Source organism: Vipera ursinii, assembly GCF_947247035.1.
Source record: "Vipera ursinii genome assembly, chromosome: Z".
In the NCBI taxonomy this organism is placed as follows: Eukaryota; Metazoa; Chordata; class Lepidosauria; order Squamata; family Viperidae; genus Vipera; species Vipera ursinii.
In genome coordinates, this window is record NC_139517.1 from 14071850 (window position 1) to 14096085 (window position 24236).

The 24236-nt window shown below is 43.5% G+C and overlaps 2 protein-coding genes across 7 annotated transcripts; one reads left to right on the plus strand and one right to left on the minus strand.

Moving 5' to 3' along the window:
• Window positions 1–801: 801 nt before the first annotated feature.
• On the minus strand, window positions 802–7506 carry TLCD3B (TLC domain containing 3B). Its single transcript, XM_083378118.1, has 5 exons — window positions 7401–7506; window positions 6138–6221; window positions 3468–3693; window positions 3209–3304; window positions 802–1223 (listed from the first exon to the last, which is right to left on the minus strand). The coding sequence occupies exons 2-5, from the start codon at window positions 6194–6196 to the stop codon at window positions 912–914; spliced, it is 693 nt and encodes a 230-aa protein (XP_083234244.1). The 5' UTR covers window positions 6197–6221; window positions 7401–7506; the 3' UTR covers window positions 802–911.
• Window positions 7507–9613: 2107 nt separating this feature from the next.
• On the plus strand, window positions 9614–23903 carry LOC310649585 (uncharacterized protein). 6 transcript variants are annotated; one of them, XM_083378119.1, is made up of 6 exons: window positions 17683–18643; window positions 18787–18813; window positions 19762–19814; window positions 20802–20939; window positions 21750–21896; window positions 23533–23903. In XM_083378119.1, the coding sequence occupies exons 3-6, from the start codon at window positions 19809–19811 to the stop codon at window positions 23653–23655; spliced, it is 414 nt and encodes a 137-aa protein (XP_083234245.1). In that variant the 5' UTR covers window positions 17683–18643; window positions 18787–18813; window positions 19762–19808; the 3' UTR covers window positions 23656–23903. The 6 variants fall into 6 exon arrangements, 4 of the variants coding, with proteins under 4 accessions (XP_083234248.1, XP_083234245.1, XP_083234246.1 ...); XM_083378122.1 differs by lacking the exons at window positions 17683–18643; window positions 18787–18813 and adding an exon at window positions 9614–9654; XM_083378120.1 differs by lacking the exon at window positions 18787–18813 and having other exon boundaries at window positions 17684–18330.
• Window positions 23904–24236: the final 333 nt, after the last annotated feature.

The window sequence follows — 24236 nt, forward strand, 5'->3', positions numbered from 1 at the left end:
ATCTTGCTACAGAGGATAAATGTGTGGGTGTGTTTGTGGGTGGGTGTGTGCTCACACCCACACCCACATATGAATGAATTAAATATCCTGGGTAGGTGACATTCCAGCAATACTGAAGACCATGTATGTTACTAGCATCCAAAAAAAATGATAAGTGTTTCCTTATTGGTTATCCTACAAATATAACTAATTCTGCTGATAGGTCCCCTATTGCTGCCTGGGGTGAGGGCAAGCCAAACCCAGTATTATTTCTCCATCGTGTTTACAGGTGATAGAGATTCTGCAACTCTAAAGAAAATAGGATGGGGGGGGGAATTTGACTTAATCTTGCTATCCAACGGTATAACCCCTGCTTTCAGGTAATAGTATCACCCCCATGCAAGCCACATGGGTCTCTCCTTGGCTAGCCATGCTCAGAAAAATCTTAGGTCATCTAAGCATAGTCTAGCAAGCAATAGCCACTATGCGTTCTTCAGCTTGGCAGAGTCCTGATGCATTAGAAACCTGGTTTTTCTCTACAGGCCCACATCCGGTTGACTCTTGATCTACTTGTGCCCCACTGGCCTGACTATCTCCCAACATAGATAACCTCAGTATTCCCATTGGTTTAGGACTACACTCTGGTTCAAACCCTGCCCAACTCATAGACATTTCAAAATATTGACAGCATTGCAAATTTAGAGGGTTTCCTTTGGCAAAGGATTTCCACATAGCAAACCAAGGAATACTTTGGTTTTGTGCCCTCTAAAGACTTCCTTTGAGACACCCCCACCCCCTTCCCAGACCCTCCCGTTTCCCTTTTGGCCTAGGAGCCAGCTTCCCCACTCCCTCCCATCCCCCCAATAAATAAAGTCATAGGGGAAAAAAGGCGTCTTGTCCGTTTGCAGCTGTGGGAGGGGGCAAGAGAGCCATTAGTCCAGCGCCTGGCTATCCATCCTGTGCCCGTTTCGCACGACTTGTTCCTTGGTGGTACCCCGGGCACGGAAGACACGGAACGCTCCGCGGCAGATGAGGCCAAACCAATATATTTGGGGAGCCATCAGGATGGCCGATCCCAAGTTGTACTCGGCAGGGATGGAGAAGGGTACACGGTAGAAGGGCAAGCCAGCATACTGCCCATATACCCAGTACATATATGGAAAGAGCAGGATTCGGCAGCAGAAGAATGTGAGTAGCATGGCCATGCCATTCACCTTGTGGAGAAGAGTGTGCTGTTGCTTGTACTGTGGAGAGAGGGGGGGGAAGAGAGTTGAAAGGCAAATTCAGCTCAGGTTGGCTAACACTTCCACTTCTCTCTGTAGCACCAGGGGTGAGCCTCTTCTGCCTTCCCATTAGGTCTCCCATCTTACCCTAGCAACTCTGGGCATCTCATAAATTATAGGTAAAGGTAAAGGTTCCCCCGCACATGCGTGCTAGTCGTTTCCGACTCTAGGGGCCGGTGCTCATCTCCGTTTCAAAGCCGAAGAGCCAGCGCTTGTCCGAGGACGGCTCCGTGGTCATGTGGCCGGCATGACTAGCACGGAACGCTGTTACCTTCCCACCGTAGTGGTCCCTATTTTTCTACTTGCATTTTTACGTGCTTTCGAACTGCTAGGTGGGCAGAAGCTGGGACGAGTAACAGGCGCTCACTCTGTTACGCGGCACTCGGGATTTGATCCACCAAACTGCCGACCTTCTGATCGACAAGCTCAGTGTCCTAACCCACTGAGCCACCGCGTCCCTTCTTCATAAATTATAATAGTGTATAAAATGTCAACAAACCCAACGACAAATATATAAAACCTATACGGATAGTCCTCGACTTATGACCACAATGGGGACCAGAATTTCTTTTCAAAAGCAAGGTGGTTGTTAAGTGAGTCACACACCCATTAAAGGAATCTGGTTTCCCCCCCCCCTTGACTTTACTTATCGGAAGCCAGCTGGGAAGGTTGCGAATGGCGACCACGTGACTCCAGGACTCCGCGACTATCATAAATACCAAGGGCCCAAATTTTGATCATAGGACTGTAGTAATTTTTTCAGGGCAGCAGTAACTCTGGATGGTCGCTAAGTCAATGCAGGTAGTCCTTGACTTACAACAGTCCGTTTAGTGACTGTTCCAAGTTGCATGAATGAATGAATGAATGAATGAATGAATGAACCTTTATTATCAAAGTACGACACGTATACAGTGAGATGGGCTGAGCCTCCCTTCATGTCCCCCACCACCACAACTCACAGTGACGACAAACCCACCATCTTGTTACACCATGTGAGCTAATTGCACAACACACCGGCCTCGCAAGTCAATCATACATTAAGTTATTTACCATTCAGGAGCCTGACAGCCCATGGATAGAAGCTGTTCTTCAGCCTGTTGGTGTGGCTGGCTATACTCCTGTATCTCCTACCCGATGGTAGGAGAGTAAAGAGGTACCGACCAGGATGTGAGTCGTCCCTGAGAATTTTCTTCACTCTTCCAAGGCAGTGAGCCCTGGTGAGGTCATCCAGTGGTGTCAGGGGACAGCCCACGATGTTTTGTGCTGTGCTCACCACCCTCTGTAGTATCTTTCTATCCGTGGCTGTCAGGCCAGCATACCAAACCACAATACAGTGTGAGAGGACACTCTCTATAGTAGACCGGTAAAAGAAGGTCATTAGCCATTGTTCTACCCTGTTCTTCCACAAGACCCTGAGGAAGTGGAGTCTCTGTTGGGCCTTTCTGGCCACCTGGGTTGTATTGACTTTCCAGGTAAGATCTTCACAGAGGTAGACTCCCAGGAATTGAAAAAAGTGACTTATGACCTTTTTTTCCACTCTTACAACTATTGTAGCATCCTCCTGGTCACGTGATTTACATTGGGACCCTTGACAATTGACTCACATTTATGACGGTTGCTGTGTCCCGGAGACATGTGATGGCCTTTTGTGACCTTCTGACAAGCAATGTCAGATATCACTGAACAAACCCGTGTTGCTAATTTAGCAACTGCAGTGATTCACTTAGCAAACGGGTCAAGAAAAGTAGTAAAATGGGGCAAAACTCACTGCACAAACTTCTCACTTAGCCACACAAATTTTGGCCTCAACTGCGGTCGTGTGTTGAGGGCTACCTGTGGCTATTAGTCAAGGACTACCTGTAATGTACTCCAAGGTAAAAACCAATCTGAACCTTTCTCTTAGCCCGCTCCCCTAAGAGAGGAGCTCAGTAGCAGATCATACTCACCAGGATGAGAACCTTGCCCAGGCAGACAAAGGGGGTGCTGAGTTCAGCCATCAACATGCAACCCAGAAAGAAGTCACCTTTGCCTTGACGCCACAGCTGAAGGGGGGAAAGGGATAAACATGGCAGACCTGGTTGGGTGGGGCAGCATCTTCTAAAGCACAGCCACCTTATATGCAACTTCTGCCGCGTGGGTCAACAGCCCATCCTTTCCCTTCCCATCCTCATCTGTGCGCACGGGTGCCCCCTTGGTCCCACTCACCACAGACACAGGGAAGCAAACCAGCACCATGAAAAGATGGTGAATCACCATCAGTAATTCCTTGTGCAAGTAGGCACGGATGGCGGTGTGCAGCGTCTGGCTCTCGACGCATCTCGACTCGTGCCCTTTGACCTGGTACCTGTGCCAGTGGCACAAGAACATAGCGTAGATGTCGTAGATGAAGTAGGGGACGGCAAATTGGGTGTAGTTGGAAGTCAGCCAGTGCCTGCAGGAGGTGAAAAAGGGGTAAAGGAATATAAGCAGCTAACAGACACAGTAATCCCTGCAGATAACTTGAGCCACAAGCAAAGGGGATGGAAGAGTAGGACACACTCCACCCCTCTGGAACAGACTCAAGGCCACAATCAATGAGGAATTGATGACATGCTGATGTGCTTCACTCCCAAGGACAATGGTAACATAGATTCTGCCTTGCTCACATCGTCCTGCTCTCTCTCTCTCTCTCTCTCTCTCTCTCTCTCTCTCTCTCTCTCTCTCTCTCTCTCCACTCTTGCTCCCACTCCCACTCTCTGATCCTGATCACATCCTTCTGCTCCTGGAGCAAATGTGGCCTCTCTCCAGTTCTCTTCCCCCGCTTTCTACTTGCTGACAACCTTATTTCTAAGATACTCCAGACACTGCTGCATCTAGGACAGGTATAATCTTAGCAATTCCTCCTTACTTATCGGTTCCATATTACTCCCTCTGGCTTTTATGAACAGGATGTTTTAGCTTGCTAGTATCTGGCTGAGACCCATCCGTTCAACTTGGCTTAGAAACCCAACAACTCTATAGGCACTGAGATTCATGTAAATTTGGAACATTGGCCTTAGTCTCGTTCTACTTTAAACCCCCCCCCCCTGAATTTCCTGGTCCAGACTAATTTCTACTAATTTCGTTCTACTTTAACCCCCCCCTGAATTTCCTGGTCCAGACTAATTTTTGAAAACGCTAAGGAGCAACTGAAATAGAGATAAATAAAACAGGGTTTCTTTACAGATGGGACCCAACTTCTTAACCATCGTATCCCTTGCTCAGCTAGCTCTCTTTGCTATCTCCCCCCCTCTCCCAAACATTTCTGCTGACGATAGTCTCTGCTCCATGCAAGGTGATTAGGCCAAATGCCAAAGCAGCAGTGCAATGCAGGATGCTAAGCTCAAACGTCCTTGTGGAGTCCAGACCTAAGGAAAAGTAGGGCATTTGGGTCTGAAGCACATTTAGGAGGATTGGGCTGTATGCTTTGAGGACGGGTACAGCAGTATTTGATTTCCATGCGGAAGGACCTACATAGGAAGTGTTCTTTCTTGATTTATCTAGTCACAAGGGTCAATGAAGAGGATACTTCAAAAGCGTTGAAATATTGCCAATGAAACCTCACGTTACTTCCCAGAAGGAGGTTTGCTGTGGAAGGGGCACCGTGATATTTTTGTGAAAATAAAAACGCCGAGGCAGTTTTCACATCCTTAAGAGAGGTCTTATCTCATAGCTCCCTCCTTCTGTGCATATCCAATCGGAGCTCATGGCAGAGGACCCAACAATCCAACTTCCCTCTGGTTTAACCTCCTCCTCTCCTAAAGGCCCTGGAGTTCCTCCTCACTGGCTGCCCAATAAAACTTAATTACACATACACAGAATGCAAATCAGCAACGGAAACAGCTGTTCCTTTGGTCTAATTCCCTCTGCTGCTCCCACATGCCTATCTAACATCACCCAGGGAGGGAATTAATCCCAACTAAATTCATTAATGAGAAGCTAAACTATCGTTGTGGAAAAAAAGGAAGGACACGATAGAAATAGATTCAACTTACACCCCCTGCCATAACTTACAGCCACCCCAAACCTTCATCTCTACCCTGTTCTGTCCTCAGAACCCCCCAGTGTGGACTTGTGCTACGTTTCCAGTCTTTCTTGTCCTGCAGAACTGCCCTACTGCCAAATTGGATTCTGCAGAAACTGAGGGCTGGCAGTCCTCCCAGAAGCCAGAGGGACTGACAAATCTGATCCTGGAGCTTATTTCCAGCACATATTGTAGAAATCAACTCTCCCATACATTATATGAGGATTTAGGATGAGAATGGGACGACTCGCTGTAGTTTGAGCGGGGGCTGTCCATGGTGCTGAAAAGGGAAGTTACCAACTCCGAGGCCCAGTTTTTTGTTTTTTTGCAGCACCATGGACAGCACTGTATTGTGCAAGTTCAGCAAGGCTTGGCTTCTGCCATCCTGCTACTTTTGTCTTACTCTAACACCTCTACTAGTTTCGTGGTGGGTGCAATCCTTATATGCAAAGCACCTTTTCTCCACCATCCCCATAATCTTTGAAACACCTCAGTTTGGAACAGCATCCTGAACACGCTCTTTCTGGGTCCAGAAACCAGAGCCTGACCCTACACCGTAGCACTCCCGCTGGTGGCCCCAAACTCTCTGCCCTGCTCCCAGCTTCCTGATCCAGCCTACTCATTGCGGTACATCTGCTTGGAACATGTCACTGTCATCCTGTTCTAAATTTGGTGCCACTCCTGGCGCAGGTATCAAGTTTCTCAGTAGTGTGACCTTGCCAAGATGCTGTCTGGGCTGCACTCAGAAAATAAGGTAGAGATGGGGTTGGGGTAGGAATGAGATTACTGCACCATAGGGCTGCCCTGGCATTACACCATAAATGCTGACTTACTGGTCATCGATAATGTGCTTGCAGGATGAGGAGATGATGTAGCCAACCGTGGAAGCCATAATGGCCTGCACTGAGGAGACAAGTCTGTGATAGGAGAAATGGTAAGAAGTTTAAGTAACTCTGGTTTCTCCTTCCTCTTCTCTTGGATTCTAGAACCCTGTTTCCATTTTAGGTCTGAAGTTATGAGGCCCAAACTGTAGTTCTCGATCCCAATCTGATACTCTGGGAGCCAGCCTAGACTATTACATTGCTCCAGAACTCTGCCAGCCTTGACCGACAGCTTTAATTCCAACCCACCCACCTTCCACCATCCCATAACAACTGCCATTGGTTGGATACATTTGGAGATAAGTAGCAATGGCTAAACGGTTCAGCTGCCCATTGACCCAGCTACATTCTCAAGTGATTCCAGAAATCAATCAACAGAGAGGCTTTCATGCTTTAAAGAAAACATCCTAAGTGATTAGGGCAACTCAGTGTCCCCCAACCCCATCTTAGAAGACATACCTGGGGCTTTCACTAAATCCCCCCCCCTTTTTTTAAAAGCATCTCTTTATGTATCCCAACAAAACACCCAGCCTCCTGAAAGACTCCTTTTTTCAATGAATTTCCATTTTGGAGTGCAGAGCTGTGGGTACTTTAACTCACAGCTTAACAAACAGTGACTCCGATAACCCGTTTGGTGACACCTCTATCCCAGGCTCATAACACCCTGCTAAGACTTGACTTTCATGAGTTATCACTACTGTTGGGTTATCGAGAGGCGGGAATGACGCCCTTTTGACTCTGTGTGGGTTGCTTTCCCTATGATGGTCCCATTCCCACTGTGGGGGTCCTAGGAACATATCCGCTGGCTGACAGCCTCAATACAATGCTTCTTCCAGAAAATCCTGGATGCTTTTCTATTGATAGAGATTCCTCACGGGTCCAAGAGAGTTGGAAACTCAACGCACCCTACTCTATTCCCTGTGAGCCTAAGGATTGGCTTCCAGCTTTAGCCTCTCCTTCTGAAGCCATCAGGAAAGCTTGGTAGGGATGAGGACACCACTCCCCCTCCAAAAAAACCTCTCCCTTCACATCCCATCTCCCCAGGACCCACAGTTCCCCCTTTTTCCTTAACCCCCCCCCCACATCAAACTAACATGCCTACAGAAATTCCAGGTGCCTATCAGCTCATCCTTGAGGCCTTCGGCCTGCTCTCCTGCCTGCCCACCCTCTGGACTGCTAAATCCTGCTGGCATCCCCTCCTGCATCCCTGGTTACCTGGCTGAGACGATGACCGCGTCAGCTTCCTCCCATCGCAGGCCCGGTAGCCACTTGAGGCCGTTCTTGGACAACAGGAAGAGGCCAGGAAAGACAATGGTCCCTGCTACCAAGGCGTGAAACATCTCGCTCAGGCTGCAGGGTTGGGGTGATGGGGGGAGGAGGAGGAGGAGGAGGAGGAGGAGGAAGGAGGAAGGAGGGCAGAGCGGAGGACGGGGAGGGTCACTGGGGCTGGGATCCCTCCGGGTGTCCACGAGGAAGGCTCATGGTCCCCCAGGGGGCAAGGGGGGATGGAGAGGGAAGGGGGGATGGCGGTGAGAGGGTTGGTCCCTAGCAGAGCTGCTGTGACAGACACAGAGAGAGACTCAGTCGGGGGAAGGAGGGAGTGAGGGAGGGAGGGGGAGCAGCTGTCAGCACAGTGCAGGAACAACTTAAAGAGACAGTGGACTGCGCTGTGCAGATGGACCGGCAGAAAGAAGAGCAGGGTAGCACAGCTCAGTGTTGAATAATCACAGCTAAAGAAGCTCAGGGCCCAGGTTGCAAGGCATGGTGGGAGAGGGAAGACGAGATCTATGTATGGGTGGAGAAGGATTGTGGGGAACCTGCCCGGTGGGGGACGAAGCCGGGTAGGATGGATCTGACTCAGGATTGGAGGTCTAAGCTGGAGGCTTAGGACATCTCAGAGGGATGAAGCTGGAGAGGCAGATTTTGCTGCCCTTAACATCCCTCGGCAGACTCCGCTAAGTTAATCCGTTGCTTCTTTCCGTCTGAGAGCGGGCTGAGCATTGCTCCCCCTTTTCCAAAGCAGCTAGTCAGGCCTCATCATTTAACCCTCGCAACACCGAAGCCTAACTTCCTGGAGCTCTCCCTCTTCCCTTCTCTGGCAGGATCGCTGGAAATTTAGCTAAGCCTATAATCTCAGCTCAGTTTGTGGAGACAATGGGGCAGCTAACCCATTCCCCTCCTAATGCATTAAGGGATAATCTTCCACCTGCTAAGAGGTGACCCTGAGACAACCTTTGATAGGTAAAAGAGAAATTGGCCGCCAGGAGGAAGTAACTAAATCAGCAGTGACACCTTACGGCTGACTACGAGCATTGTAGCATGCTGGTTTTCTGAAAACAGGGATGGGCAGAAGTGGTTGGGCTAGCTGGGTGGATGTGAGTGATTTTTTCCCCGTGTCTTTTAGCCTGTGGTAGGTCTAGGTTTCCAGCGAGTCTCCCACCTGGCAGTTACATAGACGGCAAAGCAGAATTCCATTTTCCAGACGTGCACCAGGATCCAACGCAGGACATAGTAGAGACTGGGGTAAGCAGCCAAACCCAGAAGGAAGAAGTAGGAGAACTGTCAAAGCAAAGGACAGGATTCAATGGTTAAGGCAACCAATTTTGGTCGAAGCAACACTGGTCTTCTTGCCTTTCCTCCGAAACCCACAAGAATCTTTGAGCATCAGTTTGGTAAGGTGGGTTTCGTCGGCTTATTAATGACACACCCTCAACTTCCCACTTTTTGAGGACAGTGCAACTGTTCCATTGGCTGCTCAAGCTTTTTTCAGGCATAAATGCACGGAGATCCAATTTATCAGGCGCTATTAGTTCCACTTTGACATCTTTTACTGCGGGAAGCAATAAATCTCTGATATGTTTTTTTTTTTAAAAAAACAGCAACCCAAGACTAGTACCAGTTTGCTGTTTCTGAAATACTTCAGAGATTTTACCGGTTACAGACTAAGCATACCTTGTCCTTGCCACAGTCCCAGCAAAGGAAATGGCCTTTTTTGTCTTTAAATAACCAGTTCATTATAAACAAAGTGAGGTTGTGATGGCGTTGACTAAACGTATGAATATGTGTATAATAAAAAATGTTGGTTGATTAAATACATAATGGGGACGGTCTTGCTGGATCAGATCAGAGGCCTATCAAGAACTGTGGAATTTGTTATTAGACTTTGGGGGTAGCATACCACCTGGACGAGGTATAAACAATACTGCCTAAATATAAGAAAAAATATGAAGGGATTTGTGTGCAGTTATCTTGGAAGTATGCCTAACAGGCAAATATCTGAAGGATTGTCTCATAAATTACACAGCAAATTTTTTGGGGGGTCTCTCCAAACCTAGGACCCAAACAAGGAGTACTTGAACAGGGATTTGATGAAAGATTAAGACCTCCTTGTTGATGCAAACATTTAAGAGCAGAGTTGATCATCTGAGAAGCTGGTGGACCCCCCTCCCCCCACTGTCATTAAGCAGAGGTAAGATAACTAACCACTGTATCTGGGAGGAGATCTTTTCTTCCTTTCCCCTCCTACTGTGGATTGAAACTCTTCACCGTTCCAGGTAAGAGATCAGTTGGGTTTGCGTAATGTGTGTACTAATCTATAATGTCATCTCTTTTGACTTTTGTTAACTTCGTTGGGCACTGTGGTTTCTAGAAACACAATTAACAGCTCAGCGTGTTAGTGAACCCGTCCAATTGTGACTTATTTAATACACTGATTAGGCAAGCCGGGGCTAACAGACAAACATGTATTTACCCGTATGTAAACCCAGCCAGCTTCTTCCCCTGTTTACTGCCTCTGTGAAACCGATGGAGAAGGAATGTGTACATACTAAGAGCTTAGCTGTTTACTCACCAGTTCCTCTGCCATCCTAGTGAACCCAGGAAAGGTGAGAAATGAAATCCATGTTATTCCATAGGTCCTCCTTCATGGAGGGTACTTCATGTTATCAAGATGCTTCCCTGAGGGGCTAATTAAGACACCATTGAAACATGCATAACATAGAAGAGTTTTACTTTTATAGTTAATGAAGCAATCAAGTCGGAACATTTGGTTGATTAATTTAGTGGAAGAAATGACTTGTGTTGTGACAGTGAAATAATGCATTGCCTAAGAGTGATCAGAATAGCACAAGCTAATTCAATGGCATTTCAAAACACAGTGATAAGGATTACTTGGGCAAGTCTTTGCTCAGCCTACCTCCTAGGGTTAGTGTGATTCTAAACTGGGGGAGGGCATGGCACGCACACACACACACACACACACACACACACACACACACACACGAGGATAAGCTTCTGGAAGGAAGAATGTGACAAAATACTTAACCAAATAAGTGTTTGTGTAGGGAATGTGGAATAAGGGACAAGTAAACAGCAGTTTTTTAATCGTAATAAAACACAAAGCAGTGAAAACTGCCAATCTTTAAATCTCATTAATTTGAATAAGTTATTTTCAGTGCTATCTGGCTAAGCACATTTCACATGGATGGACTTGCTCTAGATGTGTCGATATAGAATTGCAGCCGAAATCAATTGTTTTGAAAATAATGGTACTGGAATTGATTTACTTTGGGCAAGAGAGATGCAGAAATTATGTGTAGTATGTAAATACATAGCCCAAGCTACATTCACCATATCTCCTGAATAAATTCCCTATTCTCTGATCCACATCCTAGGTAGTTGTATTTATTTTTTATCTTTAATTCAGACCTTGCACTTGATCTGGGATGCCTTCTCTTTACAGCAGAAAATTCTTTTCCTAATACTAACTTATTACTGTTGACCTAAGCTGAAATGAAGCTTGTTGCTTCAGATTGGAAAAATAACAAGGGATAAGAATTACAAAGAAAATGGGTAGGAGATACTATATCAATTTACCCTACAGTTTGTATACAGTGACCTGGTTCATGCAGCCATAATGTGATTTACTTTGCTTTGGCTTGCATGTGAACAGTTGTGGCCTATTGTTTGGTGCATTAGGCAGCCACCCACGGTTCAACCAACTAACCATGATTTGCAAATGGTTTAGTTATTATGTGAATGCGACTAGCGTTAAAAGTAGAGTTGCAACTCTGGATTGCAAAAGATTAGTCTTATTTTAGCACAACATGCAATCAATTTAGTGTCCTGGAGGATTTAGTTGAGTTTTGAATATCATCCAGACAGGGCAAAAAGAGCCAATTTTCCAAGACACAGATATGCCCACGGAATTTGTATAAAATGCCTCCCTTGATTATGCCTTTAAGCCATTAATTCTTAATTTATTGAAATATAAACATTAAGTATGTATTTATGTTATCAATTTCTGTCTCCATTTCAGCTCAAGCAGCTGTAAGAGTTACAGAAAGCAAAAAGAAATATGGAGAAATCTCTCTCACACACACATGCACACGCACACACACACACACACAGAGAGACAAATCCAGTCAGCTGGATAATGAATTACTTATACATAATTGACAGATTTCACATATTTAGTAAGCTTTACCAACAATTCACTGTTAAAGATTACATTTCTTTAAGAGGTCTAACAATTCACCAGGGAAGCAATGATTTATGTTTTTAATTCTCTTGTGTGTTAATGGATTTTAAGGGCAGGACAGTTTGTTACTAATAATATGTGTATATATGCCTTCGTGTTAGTTTATGCCTCCTGGCAACTGCCTGGACATGTCCCTGCAGTTTTCTTTGCAAAGTTTTTGGAAGTGGTTTGCCATTGCCTGCTTCCTAGAGCCAAGAGTGACTGGCCCAAGGTCAACCAGCTGGTTTCATACTTATGGCAGGACTGGACTACAACTCTCAGTCTCCCAGTTTCTTGCCTGATGCCTTAACTCAGGGGTGTTAAACTGCCGGCCCCCAGGGCTGGCTGTATCATACGGAGGCCGTGCCCACCCCAGCTCCGGCAATGCAAAAAAAAAAAAGTCACGATATGTTGCAACACGTCACATGACCCAGCGAGTTTGACACCCGTGCCTTAACTACTATATCAAACTAACTTTCTAATAATAATGAGTTCTTAATTATTTTGATAATGCACGAGACAGAATTAGCTGAAAAGGCAAACAATCTGCAAACGATTAATAAAAGTCTAGGGACATAATTAAAAAAAAAACACGGGACTAAAATAAATATAAAGAAAACCAAATTAATGACAACAGCTACAATAACCAGCCTTAGACTTGACAATTAAGATATTGAGGTAGTGGATAGCTTTTGCCTTTTAGGATCAACTATCACAAGAAACAAGAATTCGTGAAATACAGTACATTGCAAACCAGCAATGCTAAAACGCCCATTGAAGGCCTTGGAAAAGATATTCAAATGCTGTGATGTCTATAGCTACAAAAATCAGAATCACAGAATCAATGGTGTGTTCTACCGTGTTTCCCAAAAAATAAGACCAACTGGATAATAAGCCCTAGCATGATTTTTTTCAGGATGCTCATATACTGTAAGCCCCACCCCCAAAATAAGCCCCAGTTAAGATTGTCAACCAGACGGACGCATTTAGTACTATATTGCCCTGAAAATAAGACCTAACCAGAAAATAAGCTCTAATGCATCTTTTGGAGCAAAAATTAATATAAGACCCAGTCTCATTTTTGGGGAAACAGGGTATGACAGCTTCTGGAAGTGAAAATTGGATTTTGAAGAATCAGGTTAGGAAGCATATTGGTGCTTTTGAATTTTAGTGTCGAAGACTCGAGAATAGCACAGGCAGCCAAGAAAATAAACAAATGGATCACTGAACAAATCAACCCAGTAAGTGTTGAGGCACAAATAATGTGGCTCAAATTATTCTGGACAGATTGTGTGAAGATCTAGCTCTCTAACGCTGGGAAAGGTGAAAGGAAAGAGAAGAGGATAGCCATGGATATGATGTTGGGAGACCCGAAGGCAGATCATCACGGAGACAATCCACTGTATGTGGTCACTAAGAGTCAACAATGACTTTATGGCACATGATCAGAGAAGCAACTGTTCAAATGTTTTATCCTCAATGGAAAATTAAATACTAATCCTAGAATGGAAATTCTATCATCTAATATGCTGCAGCCCAGTGCTCCCCAATATATTGGATTACAACTTCCAGATTTCCCAGCCTGAAAGGATTGCCATTGGTGGAGCCTATGAACATTTGAATATTTGCGAGGGGATGGGAGATATGCCATGATTTCTAAGTGTTGTCCCAACATACCTTTAATAGTTGTAATGTGCCTGTCGTAGCGTATCTTCTGCTGTATCATAGAGCCTAGATTTCAATCTGATGACTGCCCTAGGATAACGATATCTGGGCTGCAAATCTCTTGATGATTACTAGATGTCAGCAAAGGGGTTGTGGTTAGCCTCTGTTTACTGCTCTCTTGTGACCACCCAAAGTAATGTAGCACAAATTGGTAACGGCACTCTGGGCAGTTTACAGCATCAGCATATTGCCCCCAACAATCTGGCTTCTCATTTTACCAACTTCAGAAGGATGGAAAGCTGAGTCAAGTTTCAACCAGTCAGGATCAAACTCCTGGCTGTGGGTATACAGTTTGTCCCCAGCACTGTATTGTTAACCACTGCACCACCAAGGACCTATATCTATTTGAAACTGAATTGCATTTTATATAAAACCTTGATTTATTCCAACTCTGGGGAGGAGTTTCCCACTGAAGATGAGTACTTACGGATAAAATCACTCTTGAAGCTTTTACACTGACACTGACTTGGCCAGCCTTATAAATCTTTAAATAAACAATTAAATGCAATAGAAATTGTTAATGCATAACATCTGGGGAAGCAGTGGCCGACTATTCTCACAGAACCAATGATCTCAGCAAAAAGAGGAGCCGGCGAATGGAAGAGCTCCTTGAAACTCCAGATCAAGGACAGGACTAGGTCTAGGACCATCCACAGGCTTGGTCCATACAGCGTCTACCCCCAAAGAGATTGCAAAATAGCAATCTCCAGTGGGTTTGAGCACTCTAAGAGGCAGGGGAAAATAATCTTGCCCAGGGTGGGCAATTAATGTTCCCAAGGGGCCACATGAGAAACTGGAACTTTTGTGATGGTTGGAACCAATGTAAATTGATTTGGTGTCCTCAAATTCCATCGGCTCAACTCCTTAGGCTGCTCCAGGTGAGGGGTGAATGCTGCACAGGTGCAGAAGAGAACTTTCTCCTCTCATCCTTCTGTGACCACCAACCAATTCAAGGAGCCAGACCCAACTTAGCTTCTTCTGCTACACACACACACACACATACACACACCAATATACATTTGATTTCTAATTTCTGATTGACCTCATGTGGGCCAGACTGGGTCAGCCAAATGCCTGGGGGGGCATAAAATGCCCAGGTCTGGTCTTGCCTAAGCCCAGATTCAGTGCCTTCAGACAGGCACTGGGTTGGCCCACTACTTTAGGAATTTCTTGTTATTGATTTTCAAGATGTTAAGAATCTTCTGAAGGGCAAGTTTATTTCTACCCTTGATGAAAGAAGTTTTATATAAGTTTGAGGATTAGAAAAACTTTATTTATTTTTAAAAACAGCAAAAGGGGAACTAGAATGTTGACTTCTGAAAGTTAAAGAGCTAGGTTGACTTGGGAAAATATTTCCCGTGGGGTGTTTAAAATATTATAAAAGAATACATGAAGGTTTTGAAATTAACTGTTAAGAAATCCTCCCATGGGAAAAATTTGCTGATTGGAAAATAAACATATAATGTGGGAACTTTGAAGGCTGACAGAGGGAACAAAGTATTACAATTAAAGGGGAGGAGAATGTTAAACACAATGGAGCATTACTATTTGACTGTTGAAGAAATTAAGTTTGTTTGGGAACAATGTCCTCAGAAATTGGTTATAAGATTGTCTGATATAATAAAAATGGATTTATCAGAGGATATAGGAGGACAGATTTTACTGGACAAAACAGAGATTGGGGCTGATTGAAAATGGATATGGAAAAAGATGCTGTGGGTTTGAAAATGGATTTATACCAAAGAGCAAGACTGATATTTAAAGGGATGCTACAGTATAATGAGTTTACATTTGAAACCAGCTAATGTCTTAATAATTAAAGAGGACGTACAAATACTGTAACAAACCAGAAGAATGATTTTGAAAGCCTTATTTGGTTTTATAAACAGGATGTGTTGAACTACTGAAGCTGTTCCTGAAAGGAGATAGAGAAAGTGATAAGAAATCAATTTGTGGGATATCATTTGATAGGGTTAAAGATTATGCTTTTAAAAAATAAATGGAAGATAAGTGAACTTATCTGACCAGGGTTAAAATATATGTGTTGTGGTTTCTGTTTCCTATTAACGACCAGGGCTGAATGATAAGGCTTTAAGGATCTGTGAATAAATGGGGAGGGATTTCTTCTGCTTTTCTTTAGAGGAAGGGATAACATGGAATACAAAATGGACTAAAGTTAAAATAAGTTATTATTTCTAATAGCTCATCATTGCTTTTTGCTGATTAAAATTGAGTTTTTATAATTTGATCATTGATAAGGAATGAGATATGAGATCATTTTTAAAATTGAAACAAAAGAAAAAGTATTAGTTTGCTGCCACTGTTTGTACTTACAGTATCTGGAGGGGAAGTCATTTTTATATATCTTTTCTTTTTTACTTTTATTTTTTTTCTATCTCTTTGCACTTTTTTTCTTTACCCTTCAGTTTTTCTTCGTTTGAATTAGTTTATCTTCATATCTGTAACCTTGAACAACATTGTTTTAATAAACAAATGGTTAATACGTTAGTCTACTATGGGACAGTAGAAAACACAAAAATTATAGAAAAGTTGAACCCTCTTAGAATAGATAAATACATTTGTTTGTTAAAGTCGGAATCATGCTTCAAGGAATGCAGGTTCGCATCCCACCAGGCTCAAGGTTGACTCAGCCTTCCATCCTTCCGAGGTAGGTAAAATGAGGACCCAGATTGTTGGGGGCAATTAAGCTGACTTTGTAATAATGCCGCTTAGGTGTGTGTGTGTGAAAGCCCTAATAAGCAGGCATATACATAGAATGAAGGCTACTGCTAAGCTTGTAAGCCGCCCTGAGTCTTCGGAGAAGGGCGGGATATAAATGGATTTAAAATAAAAATTAAAAAAAAATCTTCCAGAAAAGTACGGTTAATGCAACACAACAAGCTAAACACTTTCAGTGACGTCATAGCCAGATGTGCCGGTACTTAATGGCTTTTAAGGACCGGGGAGAGCATCTCTCCTCCCTTCAGACTAAATAAATTTACATAGTGAGCCCCGCCTCCTCCCCGCTTCCGCCAGCTGGGGGGCTAATTAACGAGTGATGATTGGCATATTTGAATTCCTGCGGAGCATCTTCGGGGGGGCCCCTTAAACATGCTGGCCAATGAAAAGCCCGGTCCTCTCTACCCTCCCGCCCACCTGCCACGAGCCTCTCTCGAGTCCCCGGAATACCCTGTGGCCGCCACCTTGAAAGTTTGCCGTTCCCATAGCAACGACAAAGGTGCCGCAACGAGAGCAGTCGGGGAAGGCGCTTTTTGCGCATGCGTGATATGGTAGCCGCTCTTCAAGGTAGAGACAGGAAAAGGAAGAGTTAAAAGTCCCACTGGATCGGGTGTCTTAAAGAGGAGTGGGGTCTCCATCCCATTTTATTTCCCTTGCCTTTCTTTGTTACTTCTCCTTCTGGGCACAGAGGATGATTTAACGGGCCATCTGGAAGACAAACCGGCTTTCCCTTTGTATAGGATAAATTAATAATCATAATGGCTTAAACGTGCATGCCTCCACCAGTCAGGGCAGCTCGCAGTCATCAAACGTCAATAAAATCAACAAAGCAAATGATCAAATATGATATTTAAGAATATTAATGTTGATAATACAAAGTAAATATTAAATATTTAATACTAAACATATTATTAAAAATGTACTTGTTGATTTATACCCATTTTAAGAGTTTCCTTCCATATATGAGTTATCAAGTCGATAATGCAATCATACAGAAAACTCTTGCATAGTAGATAAAAGTTCTTACTATGCAAAGCATGGTAGGTAGACCACGATTTCTATAGTGACCAGAGGCACTTTGAGGCTTTTAGTAACAAATGCAAACCTTTGCAACCTTCAAAACGCAGGAAGCTCACCCAGGAAACCATTTTCACCTTAAAATGGTTTCACACATATATATATAAAACATTGGAAAGGGTTTCCATGTTAGGGCTTTGGATTTATTTATTTTTTTGCTAGTTACAGTCTTGATCTAAGTAGTAAAAAAACAATGATGTTAAGACCCTGTATGTTATAATAGACTGGTTAAACATGAGAGTCAACAGCGCAAAAGTTAAGGCCGGTGTAGCCTGAGCAATTACATGTATAAACCTACAAGAAAGGGAAAGGTAGAAAACAGAATGAAATCTGACAGCGGCTCTCCCTCCACCATTGAAAGACTAAATCTTCTATTCCACCAGCGCTGAGCGCTTGCGCTTGCGCAGTACCGTAGAGCTGGAGCGCTTCTTTAGAACGAGGCAAATGCGCAGGTCCGGCATGCGGGAGAACGGACGCCGGAGGCCGCTACGAACTTCCAATTGGAACACGTCTTTTGAATTTTTCCCATCCCGTCTCATCATTCCGGGTTTATGATTGGTTGTCATAATGATCGAAGGGCCCGCCGAAGAGCGGACTTGTTGCTGGGTGGGTTTGTAAAAGAAACGAGCCGATGAGCTCTGTACAGATTAAACGGGAAAGAAACAACAATCCTTTGCCCTGGGCTATTAGCAATATAAGAAATTAGCGTATAATTTATGCTGCTGATGGAATAGGAAAGGCTTGGATTCCCCATAAACATTGAAATATTGTCGTTCCCCCCCTTTTTATATCGATGGAAAAATCCTCCGCCTGCCTCTCCCCGATGACGTCAGTTGGGGGGGCAGTTGCCGTATTTCTGCCAGAACGTGGAGGAGGGGGGCTTCTGCTTCAGATTGGCGGATGATCCAGAACTGATAGGGGAAAGCGTTTCTCGATGACGTCACTGGTTCCCTTGAGTCTTCCGCGAGCCCAGACGGCTTCAGGAATTTTGGTCGCGATGGGAACCCGTAGGAGCCTGCCACATCGTCGGAGCGGAACTAGTTCCCTTGGCGACGGAAGAACGCGATTTTGATTTTAGATCCCAGGGTTTGTTTGTTTGTTTGTTTGTTTATTTAGTCGATCCTTTTCTCCACAACGACCATGTGAAGTTAGGCCGAGAGAAGGAGCGACCCAGAGAAATTCGGGAAGCATTTGACCTGAAGTATTATTCCTGGCGGGAGGAGAACCCGAGAACTGTGAAAACGGACATTGGGTTGACTTCCTAGAATGAATTGAATTGAATTTTGATTTTATTAGATTTATATACCGCCTTTTCCCCGAAGGACTCGCCGGGTTATTGGTTGGTTCGCGAAGCGCATACTGTAATCTCGACGCTTATTTACATATTAACTAAGCAACTTGCTGGAACAGGGGTCTTCAAACTTGGCCCTTTTATGACTTGTGGACTTCAACTCCCAGAATTCCTCAGCCAGCTTTGCTGGCTGAGGAATTCTGGGAGTTGAAGTCCACAAGTCATAAAAGGGCCAAGTTTGAAGACCCCTGTGCTGGAAGATGAGCGACGTCCATAGGGTGAATGCTAATGGGAAATGATTTAACGAGTTGTGGGGCTTGAGAGAGGAAGGTCGGATTAAGGATGCCTTCGTACTTTTCTCACGCGGTGTTTTGCAAACCTGACAATTTTTAAGATTGCATAGACTTCAGCTCCCAGAATTCCCCAGCCAGCTATTACCTTACTGGCTGAGGAATTCTGGGACTTGAAGTCCACATAGCTTAAATGTGGCTAAGTCTGAATTCTCTAGTCTAGGGGTGAGAATTTTTTTTATGTAATATTCGCAATCAAGGGAAGCAATTTGAGGCAGGAAATTGTGCAGAAGGCCCAACAGAGATTTTTTTATTTTATTTTTATTTTAATCCCATTTATAACCCGCCCTTCTCCGAAGACTCAGGGCGGCTTACAATCTAAGCACAAATCAAATGTGCTTAGCAATAGCCTTCATTCTATGTATATGCCTGCTTATTAGGGCTTTCGCCCCCCCCCCCCCAAGCGGCATTATTACAAAGTCAGCTTATTGCCCCCAACAATCTGGGTCCTCATTTTACCTGCCTCGGAAGGATGGAAGGCTGAGTCAACCTTGAGCCTGGTGGGATGCGAACCTGCAATAACCTGCAATAATTGCAGGCAGCTGGTGTTACTTAAGGAGGCATTAGCCCACTGCTCCACCAAGGCTATTAACTATTGAATTCATATCCTGCAATCTGAAAAATAGTTTACATTTTCATTACAAATTCTGATCTGAAAATCTGTGGTGCATGTAGAAGTTAGGAAAAAAAAGACGAGGGCCTAAGATCGGCTCTTGAACAAGACTTGGCTTTCTTTAAATGTATGCTGCTTGAAAAGTATGCATAGGTATGTATTTATATGGAAACAGGAACTTAGATTAAGTCCTGACTGGTTTTTGATCAATGCCATTATGCTTATGTGATGCAATTTACTGACAATATTCTCTTTCTCTTAAGACTGTTTGACATCTATGGAGCCTCCAGACTCATTTCCCAACTGAGGAATGGCAGTAAGTGCAGCACCCATCTTAGATGGGTGTTAGATGCAGGCTGTTCAATAATTCCCCTCTCCTGGGTCTCCATCGGAATGGTACTGGACTTCATAAATATACCTACAGATCAGTTATCTTAGAAGCCCAGAGTTCAAACCCAAATATTTTGAACGCTGACAGTTGTGAAATAATCTCAGTGTTAAGCATTTTATAACTGTCATATATGTAACATATAGCACAAAATGCGGTAAGCATGTCATACTATGTGCTATATGTTACTTGGTTGTATTTGCTGTATAGGTAAAGGTAAAGGTTCCCCTGCACATGCGTGCTAGTCGTTTCCGACTCTAGGGGCCGGTGCTCATCTCCGTCTCAAAGCCGAAGAGCCAGCGTTTGTCCGAGGACGTCTCCGTGGTCATGTGGCCGGCATGACTAGACGCCAAAGGCGCACGGAACGCTGTTACCTTCCCACCATAGTGGTCCCTATTTTTCTACTTGCATTTGCTGTATAGCAAATGCTGTATAGCAGGAGCATTAATCTAAAAGATGACCTGACTTCCAAAGTTTTGATAACTAGAGGAGCTATACATTTGGTATAAAGACTTCCAGTCAGTGCTGTTTGATTTGTTAACGTTTAGTTTAGGTTTACCAGACAAGCCAATTTAGTCTAGTGGTTAAGGCATCAGGCTAGAAAGCAGACGACCACGAGTTCAAATCACATCTTCACCATGAAAGCTTGCTGGGTGACCTTGGGCCAGTTCCTCTCTCAGTTCAACCTAGTCATAGGGCTGTAGTGGAGAGAACAGGAGGAGGATGGTGTACTGGATATATTCACCACCTTGAGTTATTTATAAAAATAGTAAAGGCGAGATACACACATTAAATAAAAAATAAATAAAAAATTGATATTGAACCTAAGTGGTCTTGCATGCAACTCCCATTTATGCCTCCTTACTCCTCACCCCTCCTGCTGTCAACCTACCTTTGACTTTTTCCATCTTACAGACTCCACCGCTGAATCCTCCACCAGATCTCCCCTTTGCTGCCACCTTGTTCCTGCCCCTCCCTGCCATCGTTTTCTTGGTTGTTGGTTCCTACCTGCTGCTCCTCATTCTGGTCCTGGTCCTCAGACAGTGCCTACTGGTAACTGGGAGAAGTGATAGTCAGCAGTTGGGGATTTAGAGATGACAGGATAAATAAGATTTAAACTATTTTCCATATTAATACTGCTGTTATTTCAGCAGTATATTAAGAGAACAGTTCTCCATTGGAAAATGAGCAAAAATAATTCATTTAGGCACTAATCTTATGAAATCCTGACTGGATTCTCTCATTCACACAGATTGCATTGGTTATTCCATATAGTCAGATCTATTTTCCACTATTACCTTATTTAGTCTTACCTTAGCTTTTTCTCCAAAGATTGCCAACATGCATTGTTGCTGCTTAGACACTTATGGATTACAGGTAGTCCTTGATTTACAACCATTTCTTTAATGACTGGTACTGAAAAGAGTGGCTTATGTCCATTTTTCAGACTTGCAACCGTTGCAGCGTCCCCAGGGCCACATGATCAAAATTCAGACGCTGTGCAACTGGTTCATATTTATGACGGTTGCAGTGTCCCGGGATCATGTGATCACCTTTTGTGACCTTTGGATGAACAAAGTCAATGGGGAAGCCAGATTTACTTAAGAACTGTGTTAGCAACTGAACAATTGCAGTGGTTCACCTAACTAAAAATGGGGCAAAACTCAATTGTCTCACTTAGCAACAGAAACTTTGGGCTCAATTGTGGTCATAAATCAAGGGCTACCTGTCCTTGCAATATGTAAATCTAAGAAATAAATTATATAGGGGCTTTGACCAGTGAGACTCAATACAGGTGGAGTTGCTTGTAGTTATTTTGTAATTAAGCCATATCCTGTTTTGCTTTTTAATACTGCTGCTCAGGCCAGAGGTTTTTGTGCCAATTGCTGTTCCTGTGAGAAGCGGTCTTGGCCAACTATGTGTGAATGCTGTATGGCGTGTGCCGAATCATGTGACTGTGCCCTTCCCACTCCAACCCGTTGTCTAGATCACTGTTGTTCTTGTGCTAACGTAAGTTTTCTCAATGCCCTATTTTTCTAGAGTAAGAAGGTAGCTGGTTTAGATAATCAGTTGTTAGGACTCTGTTGAATGCCTACGGAAAAACCTTCAGCCTTTCGCAAATGCAAGAGGTGTCTGTGAAATGGAAAATATATATTTTGGTCCAACCTAAAATAAACACATTGTGTCCTTTAAGTTTTGCAAAATTATTCCAGATGGCTGTGGGTCAGTAGAATTGAAACCTTGAACATTTTGTTTTTTTTTCTAGATTTGGGTCAAAGGGCAAGGTTGGTGTTGGATTTAGACTGGGGAGCAGCGTTATTTGGCTATACAGATAGTCCTCATTGAAGGACCACTCAGTTAGCAACCATTCAAAGTTCAACAGCGCTGAAGAAGGGGCACTTGCAATAGGTCCTCCTGGTTGCAACCATTGCAGTGTCCTGTGGTCATGTGATTACGATTCAGGCACTTGGCAACTGATTTGTAATTACAACATTGTAGCATCCTGCAGTAACGTGATTGCCAGTTCCAACCTTCACTGCTGGCTTCTGATTGGCAAAGTCAATGAGGAAGCTGGTAGGAGGTTGCAAATGGCAGCTATGGCACCACAAGATGCTGTAACTGCACAAGATTCACCTAATGACAGCAAATGAGAGACTGCTGCAACTGCCAATTTAGAGTTGCCTGCTAGCATTTAAAAGTATGATTGATTAAACAAAATCAGGAACAACCCTCCATAAAACAGACAAGAGACAATGTCTGTTTTAAGCATGCGATGTCATCTCAAAGCCAAGAAAAATTAAATATTTTTAGAGTTTTTCTCCTCAAAGAGTAACAATCAGATTTGATAAATTGAATGATTTAAGTTATATTTTACATTTTGAGCTGAAAAGCATAAAGTCAATACATGGTGGAGTAGGAACCATGATGTCATACTTAAGAATGAATGCAATACAGGTAATCCTCAATTTACAATCACAGTGGTGCCGGTCCACTGTGGTTGTAAGTCATGATAGTTGTAAATCAGGACACCCATGTGACCAACCCAATTTTACACTTTATTGTGGCGGTTGTTAAGCAAACACCATGGCTGTAAAGCAAACCCATTGTTTGCTATGGGCCATTTTTGCTGAACGCCAGAAGTAAATGTCGAGTTTCAGCAAAAATGCCCTAAAACATGTTTATGTGACTGCAGGATGCTGCAAACGGTAATGTCAGCTGGTTTCTGAGTGCCTGACATGCAATCACATGATGGGGTGGGGTGGGGTGGGGAACAGCCATTGAAACTTCGGAACCAGGTCATTAGCCCTGGGGAGGTCTGTGATAACTTTGAACAATCACTAAGCAGCCAGTCATAAGTTGAGAACTGCTTATATTTCTTCACTCAGGAACAGTCAGTTAAATTCATAGTTCAGTTTGTCTCGGTCTTCGGTTAGATACAAACTCTGAAAGAAAATGAATTTCAGCATTCAGAGTGACTTCCTTGATGCTGCCTATTATCTCTTCCTTAAACACAGATCACAATTCCAGCAGCTTTATGCTAATCACTCTGGAATATTGCTCCAGGCCTTCAGTTTGAAGGGATTAATAGATTTTGATGGAGAACATTTTGTGGCTTAACAACGTATGATTTTTCTCTTCCCAACAGGGATTGGAACCAGCAAGTTGCTCCTTTCCACGCCTGTGTCCACTTTGTGATTGTGCCTGTACATACCAGCCCCCAGACTGCCAGAATATCAACTGTATTTGTTTTGAGATCAAATTGCGTTAAGGGATCTTAGCTTTCTAAATAAAAAGAGATTTTTTATCTGGGTGAATGGAAAAATGTCGGCGACTGCAAGTGATGGTTAATACAACAAATTGTTGCTGACATTGGCAAAATTAACTTTTCTGTTGCCAAGAGATTTGAAATTTTGCACTTCTTTTTATAGCTTTTTCTCCTTCAAAACACCGATTTTTTTGATGATTGATACCATGTTTTATATGAACTGCTGCATTTATAATAAATTGAATTGTCTATCCTTGTCTAATTTTTGTATATGCATTAAAAGGCTAGTAAAAAAAACAATGTGGATGTAGATGTACAGTAGACACGTATAAATGCAAACAGTGAAGAGCTTGGATGCCAATTTTATGGAAGTGCTTGGGTGCTCATATGCACTTTGGTTGATAAATATGGGACTAAATGTGATTATTCAATTCTGATTATTCAGATCTGATTATTCAATTTTATTCAACTATTGTTCAACCAATGCATTTTTCTCTGCTTCCATGGTCACAAAAAAGTCTTCTTTACCTAAATCGCTTTATTAGTTACAATCTGGAAACTCAAGTGAATTTTGCTTGTGGCAT